This window comes from Balaenoptera musculus, chromosome 2, assembly GCF_009873245.2.
Source record: "Balaenoptera musculus isolate JJ_BM4_2016_0621 chromosome 2, mBalMus1.pri.v3, whole genome shotgun sequence".
Classification (NCBI taxonomy): Eukaryota; Metazoa; Chordata; class Mammalia; order Artiodactyla; family Balaenopteridae; genus Balaenoptera; species Balaenoptera musculus.
Genome location: NC_045786.1, coordinates 121435848 through 121448857, shown reverse-complemented (window position 1 = coordinate 121448857; position 13010 = coordinate 121435848). Strand labels below are relative to the sequence as shown.

General features: G+C 36.2%; 1 protein-coding gene and 1 non-coding gene across 4 annotated transcripts in view; both read right to left on the bottom strand.

Moving 5' to 3' along the window:
- PRPF39 (pre-mRNA processing factor 39) overlaps positions 1-13010 on the bottom strand; it is a 37565-nt gene that overhangs the window by 1175 nt on the left and 23380 nt on the right. For all 3 annotated transcript variants that reach the window (XM_036841737.1, XM_036841738.1, XM_036841739.1), the window contains 7 exons: positions 8202-8367; positions 7308-7415; positions 5810-5974; positions 5369-5495; positions 4734-5002; positions 3679-3866; positions 190-264 (listed from right to left, as the gene is read on the bottom strand). In XM_036841737.1, the coding sequence (XP_036697632.1) occupies positions 190-264; positions 3679-3866; positions 4734-5002; positions 5369-5495; positions 5810-5974; positions 7308-7415; positions 8202-8367 (1098 nt within the window). The remainder of the gene's footprint in view (positions 1-189; positions 265-3678; positions 3867-4733; positions 5003-5368; positions 5496-5809; positions 5975-7307; positions 7416-8201; positions 8368-13010) is intronic.
- LOC118891571 lies at positions 4576-4661 on the bottom strand. Its single transcript, XR_005019126.1, has one exon. It is a non-coding gene; the product is annotated as a small nucleolar RNA SNORD127 (small nucleolar RNA).

Here is a 13010-nt window from a genome sequence, read left to right as displayed (position 1 = left end):
CTTTTAACAAATGGATGAATGTCACCTGTGTACATTCATCTGACGTTCTTGACCACTCTGTTTTATATGATTTCAAATCATGAAAATAAATTACCACAACATGAAGGTAATAATTATCTTTAAAGGGATTTCCACAATGAAATGTCTTCTTTTAAGCATCCCTTCCTGATTCAGCAGGAAGTTACATACCCATTTTCTGCTTTCCTTTTTAAAGAATCCTGTTCTTTTAGGAGTGTTTGATGTTCATCATAAGCATTCAGAAGCCTGAGAGGGAAGGAAAAACAATCCTTTGGAATACATAAAAGCCAACCTTAAATTTTTAAAGTTTTTAAGTTATTTCCACTTAGGGAAACAAAAGCATGTTGCAATGAACATCCTTTTGGGAAGAAAAATGATCCAGCAGGCAAAACTGCCCCCAGCTACCTTTTCTATGTTATTTGCTTTGGCAAACCACTGCCTTGCACTTTCCTTCTCAGTCCATGTGATTCAAATGAGGCTTCAGAGATACAGGCCTAGCCAATTACCTTACTACATATCTCTGACCAATGACTGGTTTAGAGGTGATCATGTGACTCAAACCAGGATTTCAGTAAGTCCCAGGATTTCTGACTGAGCTACTGAAAAAGTGCCTGTTCTCTGTACTACAGTGGGCTAAAGCTGATGGGATACTGGCCAAGAGCTACCAGTTTTTATTATTTGTAACACATGGAGAGAGCCCGACTAAGGAGCTATCACACAACAAAGTGACCTTGACAATATGTTTTCATCCAATGCAACCACGAGTCCTGACAGTTACATAATTTGTATACTTTTGAGCTCTAACTTAACAATGCTTATTAAAGACACCTGCCACCAGTTAGGATAAAGTGTAAACTTCGGCCATGTGATAAACTGAATTAGAACTAAAAACTGCAGTATAATTAGTTATCATTGATTAAAAAGATAATTTTTAATAAATAAAAAAATTAATGTGATATGTATTATAGGTCTCACCTGGAACTTAGAACTTCAAAAACAATGTCACTTGAAGCCAAACTGACTTTAAAATCATAATGATTTTGTTTTCCTTTTACCATTTTCTTTTTTTTTTTTTGAGCATGGAGTCCTAACCACTGGACCACCACGAAATGCCCTCCTTTTACCACTTTCTTAAATATTTTTTAGAAAGATGGCCTTATTTTTTAAGGTAATCAGAAACCCGAACACAGATAATTAACATTTCTGTGGAAATGACCTTAATGTTTACACGCATGTTCAACTTCCCTGGACAGCCTGCATATGTGCACAATTAACAGTAACACTGGTCCCAAAATATTCCAGGGGCAAAAACTGTCAATACCAGTAATCTCTGGTTCAGTGTTTACTCAACATAAAGGACTTTAAATGGACTAATTTCCTTAAGACCTTTAACAACTCATGGGTTGGCAACAAGAGACTAAATATTCATATGAGAAAATCTGAAAACTGAGGAATACAAAAATTGAGTGAGAGTTAGGATTTAATCCTATATTTGTCTGACTTGAACATTAATTCTTACCAATTCATTACACTGCTACCTAAATTTCTAAGCAACTCATTTATTTTCCATATCACTCCCTTTTAAAATTTCAAATACAACAATCTTAGACCCGATACTCAGACCCTCCATAACTATATCTGCAAGGGCCTAACTGGCATCCTTGTGTCGAACCTCAGATTTGTCTGTATATTACTGCCAAATTTAAATATGTCATTCAATCTAATTCAAAACTCTAATAGTTTCCTACTGTCAACCGTGTACATGTGCTCAGAACTCAGTCTAGCTTTTAAGACACAGCACATTTAGCATCAAGCTTTTACCGCTTCATAAAACCCTCCAATCAAGCAGATGTTCTACATGAACTTTAATTTGCTTCCACCATTTTATACTCTCCTTAGCTTATCAGAATCCAGTAATAACTAAATGAAGCCCCACCTCCTCTATGAAAGATGCCAAATACATTCTGTTCCAGAGAGATCACAGCCTTCTTTAGAGTTATATGCTACCTCACATACTTATGTACAGCCTCTCTAGTCACCATACCATCCAACTAGACTAAAAGCTAGAAATTACATATGCCATTTCTTTTGTATACTTTCTTCAGTACAAAACAAAAAGAAGACACATACAGCACATGAGGTGGTTAAGAACACAGGCTCCGAAGTAGGTTCTAATCCCAGCTGCACAATGTAATAGCTAAGTGACCTTGGAAAAACTGCCTAATCTCTCTTTAAGCCTCTCTTTGTCTATTAAAAGACCAGTACCTCCTCCCCTCATTAGACTGTTAATGTACTTTACATTAGGTAATTATAAAACTTTTAATGTGCCAAGCACATATATACAGTTGTATTAAAATGTAACTCATATTAAATGTTTTTCAGTTTAATTAAAATCTTACTCAGCGGGCTTCCCTGGTGGCGCAGTGGCTGAGAATCTGCCTGCCAATGCAGGGGACACGGGTTCGAGCCCTGGTCTGGGAAGATCCCACATGCCGCAGAGCAACTAGGCCCGTGGGCCACAACTACTGACCCTGCGCATCTGGAGCCTGTGCTCCGCAACAAGAGAGGCCGCAATAGTGAGAGGCCCACGCATCGCGATGAAGAGTGGCCCCCGCTTGCCGCAACTAGAGAAAGCCCTCGCACAGAAACGAAGACCCAACACAGCCATAAATAAATAAATAAATAAATAAATAAATAAATAAATATTTTTTTAAAAAATCTTACTCAGCCATCAAAAATGTATACACACTTGCCTAACAGGAACTGGGGTATTTCCTTACTAGAACCAGGTAAGAAAGGAATGGCAGCAATGCTCTAATCAATATTTCTACTCTTCTATTTTGCAGATTTAAATTTTAAACTTGTCCTTTTCCCCACCCTCATCTTTTAGCCTTTTATAATGCATGAAGATGAGGTCATTAAGGCATGATCTGTAAAACCACACCCATCGGGCTTCCCTGGTGGCGCAGTGGTTGAGAATCTGCCTGCCAATGCAGGGGACACGGGTTCGAGCCCTGGTCTGGGAAGATCCCACGTGCCGCGGAGCAACTGGGCCCGTGAGCCACAGCTACTGAGCCTGCGCGTCTGGAGCCTGTGCTCTGCAACAAGAGAGGCCGTGATAGTGAGAGGCCCGCGCACCGTGATGAAGAGTGGCCCCCACTTGCCACAACTGGAGAAAGCCCTCGCACAGAAATGAAGACCCAACACAGCTAAAATAAATAAATAAATTAATTAAAAAAAAAAAAAACCACACCCATCCTCTTCTCTAATCTGAGATGGCATTCCTATTCCAGAAAACCCCATCTACCTTTGGTGGTCTACATATTAAATGTTTCTGTGTTTCAGGGTTCAATCCTTCACCCATTTCCTTTTTCATAGAATTCCTGCCTCCTGCCTTCTCTCATCTACTCATTGTTTAAATTACCATGCTAAAATTCTGAAAATAATTTTGAAGGAAAGACAAACCATATGTCCTCTCATTAAGCACACAGACATTTGCAAAACTGAATTTACCCCCACATATACCCAAGGAAAAAGAAACCTAGGAAACATTTTAAATTTAACAATATATTATTTTGTACTCATCATCAAATTCCCATCCAAAATTATCAGTGCTCTATTACTATTCAGATAGATAATAATATATAATTAAGATCTTACTTATTAACATCTGAACCAAAATCTTCAAGAAATTCCACTTTTCTCTGAGAAAATGTAATTCTCATTTTCATAGGTAATGAACCATGTATAATAGCTTTGTCAAAACAATTTAGGATATTTTCTTCATTTTGTTTGAGGTCACCACTATATTCCATTTCAAGTAAATTGAGGTATAACTTTGTGTTCTCCTGTGTAAAAAGCAGTACCAATTAATCATATTTCTAAGATATTTTGATTAGACCAGAGATATTTTAAATGCATTAATTTTTATGTCTCAACTTGAAAATTCAATATTGAAAATTGTATTAAAATGTAATTCATGTTAAATTTTTTCAGCATACATCTAATAACCAGGTAAAAAACACATTGGTAGGTAGAGACATCATCCTAGCATCTCCTAAACTATGCAAATTGTTAAATGCCAATAAATTAAAACCCTATATCCTATCTTGTGTTTAATGTAGCTTGACCTACCATAACAAATATGAAGTAAAACATAAAAAAATGATCTCTACAGTTCCCAGTAATCTAAATCTTCACAACCATAGATAATCTTCCTCAACTGCAGCTGGAAGCAAACCTCTTATAAACCTGTGTCTTAGACCTGTCATTAGCCGAAAATCTAAAAAATGAGAAATTTCCTAGACACTGTCTTTTGACATCAGTTGATATATAAAAGGAAATACTTTAGAAAAGGAGAATAATCTCACTGCTACATTTGCTACAATGTAGGCAACTGCCCAACTTTTGTTTATAAAGTGTTCTCAGGCCCTCTACTCTACTTAATAATCAATAAACTTGCCGTAAAATTTCTAAATGTGGAGAAAATAGAAAATCCAATAATGTTAATATTCTCAACCTTTTAATGCATAATAATTTGAAAATTTTTTAAAAGAATGGCAACATCAGTTTAGAGGGACTGTTGTCTTCATTTAGTAATAAAATATATTACATACAGACCAAACCTTTCATCATAGTTGCCAGAATGAAAACAACAACAAAAAAGACTACTTTTTTTTTTAATGGAAGACATTCTAAAAAACACAAATACATACTTTGTCTCTTTCAATAGCTTCCAAAAGCACCTTTCTTGATTTTGGAAGGTTTTTTTGTATTTTGAAAAGATGCCGAGCTAGTTTGATAGCATAAAATGATGATTCATTATTTGATTTGGCATTTTTAATGGCTTCCTGAAGCAAACGTTCAGCTTCTTCCATATTTCCAAGCCGTCGTTCTAAACTTACTCTTCTCAAACGAACCATTGCCAATCCTAGAACACATTCTTCAAATGTTCTCAAGATATTCCTGGCTTCATTAATATTACCTAGAAATAGTAATTAAATGTTCATGCTTTTGTTTAAACTTATGAAATATCCTTTATGCCAGGTATTGGCAAATAACAGCCCACAGGCTAAATCCAGCCCTCTGGCTATTTTTTTTTTTTTTGAAATGGAAAATAGCCATGTTCATTTTTTTATGTATTGTCTATGGCTATTTTGGAGCTACAATGGCAGAGTTGTTAGGAAAGAGACCATATGGCCTGCAAAGCCTAAAATATTTACTATCTGGCCCTTTATAGAAAAAGTTTACCTGACCTCTGCTTTACACCATCCCTCAAGACTCAATTCCTATAACTTTATCCTAAAGTAACTTAAATCCCAAAATATCAACTGAATTTCCTCATTCTTACCCTGCTGTTCCTCAAAAGCTGCCCAAAGCATATGCACCATGGGTTTCTTTGGGAGATGAATTGTGCAAGCTCTGCTGAAGACATGCCTCACTCCTTCAATGCTATGATTTTCCATATACTTGGCATACTACATACAGAAACAGAGGAAATACTGAATAATTTACAGTTGAACAAGCCATTAAATATGTGACAGAACGATAAAATTCTATTTTTAAACCCATTCAGCACCTTTATTGAACCACTAGACTAGTTTCTGTAAGGAAGGACGAAGAGAGGCAACGAGGTTGGCATATGCAGCAGTCAAATCTGGTTGCAAGCAGACCATCTCCTAATGCAACAGATATAGTTATATGAACAACATTCAACAGAAGTACAAAAAAGGTTAGTCACTAGATCAATGTTTATAATGTATTCAAGTTTCAGAGCATATAATTTTCTTACCTTAATCCAAAACTCCTCATAGAGGGCACATGATATGACACATCTTTCAAAGAGAACCACAACTCGTTCATGAGTCCCATTTTCAATTTCAAATTCTAAGTATTCTTTCCAGTTTTTCAGTTGTGCCTTTTCCAATGGTTTCACATGAAAATAAGGTCTTTTAATCTATAATAAAAGCATGACATGACAATGAAAGTAAACCAGTACCAACACCAAAATATGTATGACTATAGTAATACAAATTATTTAAATTATAAATACAATAATGAACCAAAAAATTTTAATCACCATATCTTATGATTAAAAAAACTTCTAAAATTAAAATCCCTTTAATTACTTAGGCTTTATAAATTGAAGGAACAGAATGTATTTTCCACTTACCCAGTCATTTTAACAGAACTACACAATTTTATGTTCAGAGAACTGTATTCTTTGCTGAGTATTTTAGAATTGAACAATTATACAACAGTAACAGAAAGCAGATCAGTGTCCATCCAAAGATGAATGGATAAAGATGATGTGGTATATATACACCAATGGAATACTACTCAGCCATAAAAAAGAACAAAATAATGCAATTTGCAACAACATAGATGCAACTAGAGATTATCATACTCAGTGAAGTTGGTCAGAAGGAGAAAGACAAATACCATTTGCTATCACTTATATGTGGAATCTAAAAAATAAAACAAACTAGTGAATATAACAACAAAAAAAAGGAAAGTAGATCAGTGGTTGCCTGGGGTAGGAGTGCGGTGTAGGTTACTGACTGAAAAGGGGTTCTGAGGTGACAGAGTACTTCTATATCCTGATTGTTGTGGTGATCACAATGCATATACATTTGTCAAAACTCATTTTACGAGCCAGTCACAAAAAAACACATACTACATGATTCCATTCATGTGAAAAGCCAGAACAGGGAAACCTATAGGAACAGAAAGTAGGTTAGCAGTACCTAAAGGTTGGGAGTTGGGGGCAGTAAGCAGATGAGGGAGTAGAGGAGTGAAAGCTAAAGAGTAAGGGCTTTCTTTTCGGGATGATGAAAATGTCCTAAAATTAACATTAATTTAATGTTCTAACATTAACTGTATGTACCTATCTGTGAATATATTAAGAACTAGTGAACTGTACACTTTAAATGGGTGATCTATATATGGCATGTGAATTACATCTCAATAAAGATGTTTAAAAAAAACAGAAATAAAGAATTAGAATTCTGAAAAAAAAAAAAACCTCATTTTACTGTACCTAAAATAGGTACATTTTGTTGTACATAAAACTCAATGAAACTGATTTTAAAAATTGAACAACTGTAATAAAATGGTTCAAATTAATAATGGAAAACTGATAATGGTAGCCATAAGTAGGACAAATATCTCATTACTTAAATAAGCAAAAATAAAAGGCAGAGACATCACTCAAAACTAAAAGAAAAATACATTACTCCTATATGCATTTTGAAGCCTACAATGACAATAACAAAAAAGCAAGCACTTACACCTTCTTCAAATGTCCACCTTTTACTAACTTCATGCTCATTATAATTAAACATTTCTTGATGAATTTCAATGATTCTATGTCTCATGTTTTCTATTTCAGTAATTAGCTAGGGAAGAAAAAAAATTTTAATCATACAAGTTATATACTAAAATTTTAAATATCACTGCTTACATTTAATTATCAACCACCCATACTATAGTCTTAGAATAGTGATGGGTTTTTAACCATTATCAATTATGTGCAAAGTACAATTAACAATACTGAAATCTGTGAAAGTATTTCCTAATAAACCACTTTCTCATATGCCTTTTTTTTTTTTTTTTTTTTTTTTTTAAAAATCTTTTTTTTTTTTTTTTTTTTAACAGCTAACATTATTTATTTATTTATGGCTGTCTTGGGTCTTCGTTTCTGTGCGAGGGCTTTCTCTAGTTGTGGCAAGCGGGGGCCACTCTTCATTGCGGTGCGCGGGCCTCTCTTGCTGCAGAGCACAGGCTCCAGACGCGCAAGCTCGGCAATTGTGGCTCACGGGCCCAGCCGCTCTGCGGCATGTGGGATCTTCCCAGACCAGGGCTCGAACCCGTGTGCCCTGCATTGGCAGGCAGATTCTCAACCACTGCGCCACCAGGGAAGCCCCTCATATGCCTTTTTAAAAACAAAAAACAGGGCTAGTACATCACAACATAGGCCAAATAATCCTTCTAAGCTAACAGTTTCAGGTGTCTCATAGTAAAACACATTATCTATTCCAAATCAAACTAGCTAAAGAATTCCCACCTGCCTTAATCAGAAATTGATTTTATATGAGCTATAAGTCATACCACACATGCAGTCAAGGGACATAAAAGTTTAGTTTCTCATGCACTGAAAGATTTTTTTAAATAAGTCTGGTTACCTTTGCTGGATCAGTTATGTCTTCAATTCCTGACGGTAGATCATCACCAGGAGGACCATCATCACCACTATGCCCATTTACAGAAGCTAATTCCCTTCGCAGCTGAATAAACTGTTCACCAGTTAGAAGATCTCTAGGTAAGTTATTCTGTATATGTTCTTTAAATCTAAAGGAAAACAGTAAAAATACAAGCTCTATATATGAAGTATAATTTTAGATCCCACGTTACATTTCTACTACACATTACTCTTTCAAAGGAACTCTTATTTAAAGAAGCCAAAACACCACACCCTTTCTCCTTTTCTACAGTAACAACCTACCACTTGATAAAACAGTCTACAGACATCTTCATTTCCTTCCTGCCTTTGCAATGGAATGAAGAAGGCGTGGACAAGTCATACATTGAAATCCTACTTCTGTCCATTACTAATTATTTGACTTATAGGAAGTTTTTCCCTTCTCTAAATCTTGGTTTTCTCATCTGTCAAGTGACTGTAAAATTAAATACAGCAATCCATGTTTAAATTATAAATGATTACTTATAAATGATCAACAAATTTTGCAGTTCCTTCCTCACCTACCAATTACTCCTGAATTCACGTGTCTGTGCCAAACACTCCAGTGAAATTGCCCTAATTAAAGTCACCAAGTACCTCTTACATGCAAAATTAAATGGATACTTGTTTTATAGTACAGCCTCTATCCTAATAATGTCCTCAGTACTTAGGGCTGTTAACTAACCTTCCTTTTAGAACCTTCTTCACCCTGGGCTCCGAGTTACCACTTTCTTGGTTTTCCTCCAAGTCTCTGACTGCTCCTTGATTCCAGCCTGCCCCCAAATGCTAGTATGCCCAATGATTCCACTCTGCATTTTGTTCTCATCTATTTTTATATACTTTCTGTCCAATCTTACTAATACAGCTTGAAATAATAAGCATACTATGACTTTACAACTCTAACTTAAGCCCAAACCTTTTCCCTAAATTTCAGCTTAGTATATACAACTGCCAACATTCTGCATAAAGAAATATAGATTTTAAGCAAAGAGTGTTTTGAAAAACATGTCATTTATCTACACACACTAGTTTATATATATATATACAAATTTTAATCAAAAACACCAAGTTGAGGAGCTAAAATATCTACACCATCGCAATTTGGAACCTTATATACAACATGTCTATAAGTGTGTCACTTTCATCCACAAATCAACACCCTCAGCATTTCTAATCTTTTTTTTTTAAATATTTATTTATTTATTTAGGCTGCACAGGGTCTTGGTTGCAGCACGCGGGATCTTCGTTGCAGCATGTGGGATCTTCAGTTGCGGCATATCAACTTCTTAGTTGCAGCGTGTGGGATCTTTAGTTGCAGCATGCGGGCTTCATAGTTGCAGCATGCAGACTCTTAGTTGCAGCACGCGAACTCTTAGTTGCGGCACGCGTGTGGGATCTAGTTCCCAGACCACGGATCGAACCCAGGCCCCCTGCATCAGGAGCGTGGAGTCTTACCCACTGGACCACCAGGAAAGTCCCAACATTTCTAATCTTGATATTGTCAACCACTAAGTTGCCGAATCTCTTCCACCTACCTTATCTCTTACATTCCACTGGATACTAGGTCCAATTTAGTCTACCTTCTAAATATGACTTCATGCCCTCCTCACTACTCAGCTAGATAAACATAAACCGGTCTTCCAGCCTCTAGTCTCACAGCTTCTAACCCCACCTCAATACTGCTATCAAAAATGTTATTAAAAAGTAAACATGAAAAATAAAATAGTAAACAGGATCATATACCACCCTGCCAAAATGACTTCAATGTTTACCCTGCATTCAGGTTAAAATCCAATCTCCTTGAAGTCTTTCATATTCTGACCTAGCCTCTGACCCAGACCTACCTCTTCAACCTAATTATCAGATATGGTTGTACATGTACAATATGCTCTAACCTTAGAGATTTTTTCCCCAAGTTTCTTAAAATTGATTTAGGCTACTGACACCTGGATTTTTATGGATTTTAAGACTTTCACAGGGACTTCCCTGGCGGTCCAGGGGTTAAGACTCTGTGCTCCCAATGCAGGGGGCACAGGTTCAATCCCTGGTAGGGGAACTAAGATCCTGCATGCCGCATGGCATGGCCAAAAAAAAAAAAAAAACAAAAAAACTTTCACGAACATATGTGAGTAACATTGGAAACTAATTTAAATTTTGCAAAATCAATGAATACAGAGGCTTAACTTGACCTATTTTATCACCAGGAGAACAAAAATACAGATTGCCTTATTAAAAAAATTTTTAAATGAGGAAGTAACTCTCAAATGTGTAGTATGAAAATGAATAGATTTAATACTCAAATAAATATTAAAATTAAAAATTGTCAAGACATAGATAAGAAACTTGAAATAAGGTAAAACTGAAAAATAACTACTTATAGAACATAAATTTAAAATAACTGGACTTCCCTGGTGGCGCAGTGGTTAAGAATCCTCCTGCCAATGCAGGGGACACAGGTTCGAGCCCTGGTCCGGGAAGATCCCACATGCTGCGGATCAACTAAGCACCTGTGCCACAAGTACTGAGCCTGCGCTCTACAGCCTGCGAGCCACAACTACTGAGCCTGCGTGCCTAGAGCCCATGCTCCGCAACAAGAGAAGCCACCGCAGTGAGAAGCCTGCGCACCACAACAAAGAGTAGCCCCTGCTTGCCACAACTAGAGAAAGTCCGTGAGCAGCAACAAAGACCCAACACAGCCAAAAAATAAATTAAAAAATAAAATACAATAAAAATAAATAAAATAAAATAAAATAATTGCCACATTATATATATAAACTTCTTTCACATGGTGATAAAATATGCATAATACTGAACAGTAATACTCCATTAGCTTTTTCTACTATAAAGCTAATTTACTCAATATAGAATGGCTGAGTGCCTAATACTGGGTTGGCCAAAAAGTTTGTTTGGGTTTTTCCGTAAAGGAAAATACCTATTCCTAGGTATTAAGGCCAAAAAGAATTAAAAATCCTCAGAAAATGACAGACGTGAGGATACAAGAGACATAAATTCAAAACAGTGTTATCAGTGCTAAGATAAATGAAATAAATGTAGGTAGAGTGCTGGCACAAAAGACAAAACAGACACTTCTGTTTAGGTGAACTGGAAAAAGTGTCACCGAGAAAACATTAAGCTGTATGGGTCTTAAGGAATATGAGTTCACCAGACAAATGGAAAGTGGAAAAGGTATTACAGTCATAAAAGCATAAAACATCACTGCCCTTTGGAAAATTATCAGTACTCAGGTTATGTCTAGAGTTTAAGAACTACCAGGGACTGGGCCTGAGGAATTAGATCATATCACAAAAGTACTCATGCTAAGGAGGATTTTAAATTAGATATTTTCTTAGAGATAATGTTCAGTGTATATCCAATATACAAGCCTACACAATAGAAATATTTCTATTACAGCACTTAGTTCCTTTAGCACATGCTTCCTCTTCTACACTTTTGAGCAACTTGAGGGCCAAGTCAATGCATACATATCTTCTTTGGGCCTTTATTCCTACAACTTAAATGCATATCATCTGGTACATGGCAAGCGCTAAATAACTGACTTTAAATAGGAGAAGTATATTTGGCAAAAGAAAACATTTCAGCAGTTCTCAAAGCAATTAGTCATGTGAATTAGTTTACTTACATAAACTATAAGATTTACTTATACCAACACTACTTCTGAGTTTGCTATACTCATAAGGAAAGTGGGTCTCATTACATTAAGTGAAAAAGAGTAGATTAAAAAGCAGTATGTGTAATGCAATCCACTAATCTCTATTATACTCATACATGCATTTTTAAAAGCCCAGTGAAATATTTAAAAAAAAAAATACTACACCAAGAACTCTGGGGCCACACTGTCTAGGTTCCAATCAGCTTCCAACCACTTACTTATTCTGTGACCTTTTGCAAATACTTTAATCTTTCTTTGCCTCTACTTCCATAAAATGTACATAAATAATAGTATCTATACCTATACCTGGTTTATTGTGATGATTAAATGAGTTATAAGGCACTCAGAACACTGTCTGTATAACTGTTTCCTAGTCATATTTTTTCTTACCAACAATTATTATAATCATATATTTTACCTATATTTTGGACCCTAGAAGAATTGGTTTATGAAAGGAACCCGCTTTGTCCCAGATAACTTTTAAAATCTTTTTTAAAGGCTTTTAAAAAAACATTAAAGGGGCTTCCCTGGTGGCACAGTGGTTGAGAGTCTGCCTGCTAATGCAGGAGACGCGGGTTCGAGCCCTGGTCTGGGAAGATCCCACATGCCGCGGAGCAACTGGGCCCGTGAGCCACAACTACTGAGCCTGTACGTCTGGAGCCTGTGCTCCGCAACAAGGGAGGCCACGATAGTGAGAGGCCCGCGCACCGCAATGAAGAGTGGCCCCCACTTGCCGCAACTACAGAAAGCCCTAGCGCAGAAACGAAGACCCAACATAGCAATCAATCAATCAAGAAATCTTTAAAAAAAAAAAAAAAAAAATTAAAAATATATTTTTAACTTTTTTAATTCAGTCAACAAATATTCACCAAGCGTCTCCACATGCCAACCCTTGTGTTAATAATCTCTTTCAGCAAGTGTCTCCCTAGGTCATTATACCCTAGAAACCTGCCCACCTCCTCTATTTCATGAAAAACAGAGATGGTATATTCAGAACCACATGCTTTCTGTTTCTAACCTGGGTCTACATAGCTTAGCAAATTGATCCACAGTTCTGTACAAACGTTTCATAAAGTTTTCTAA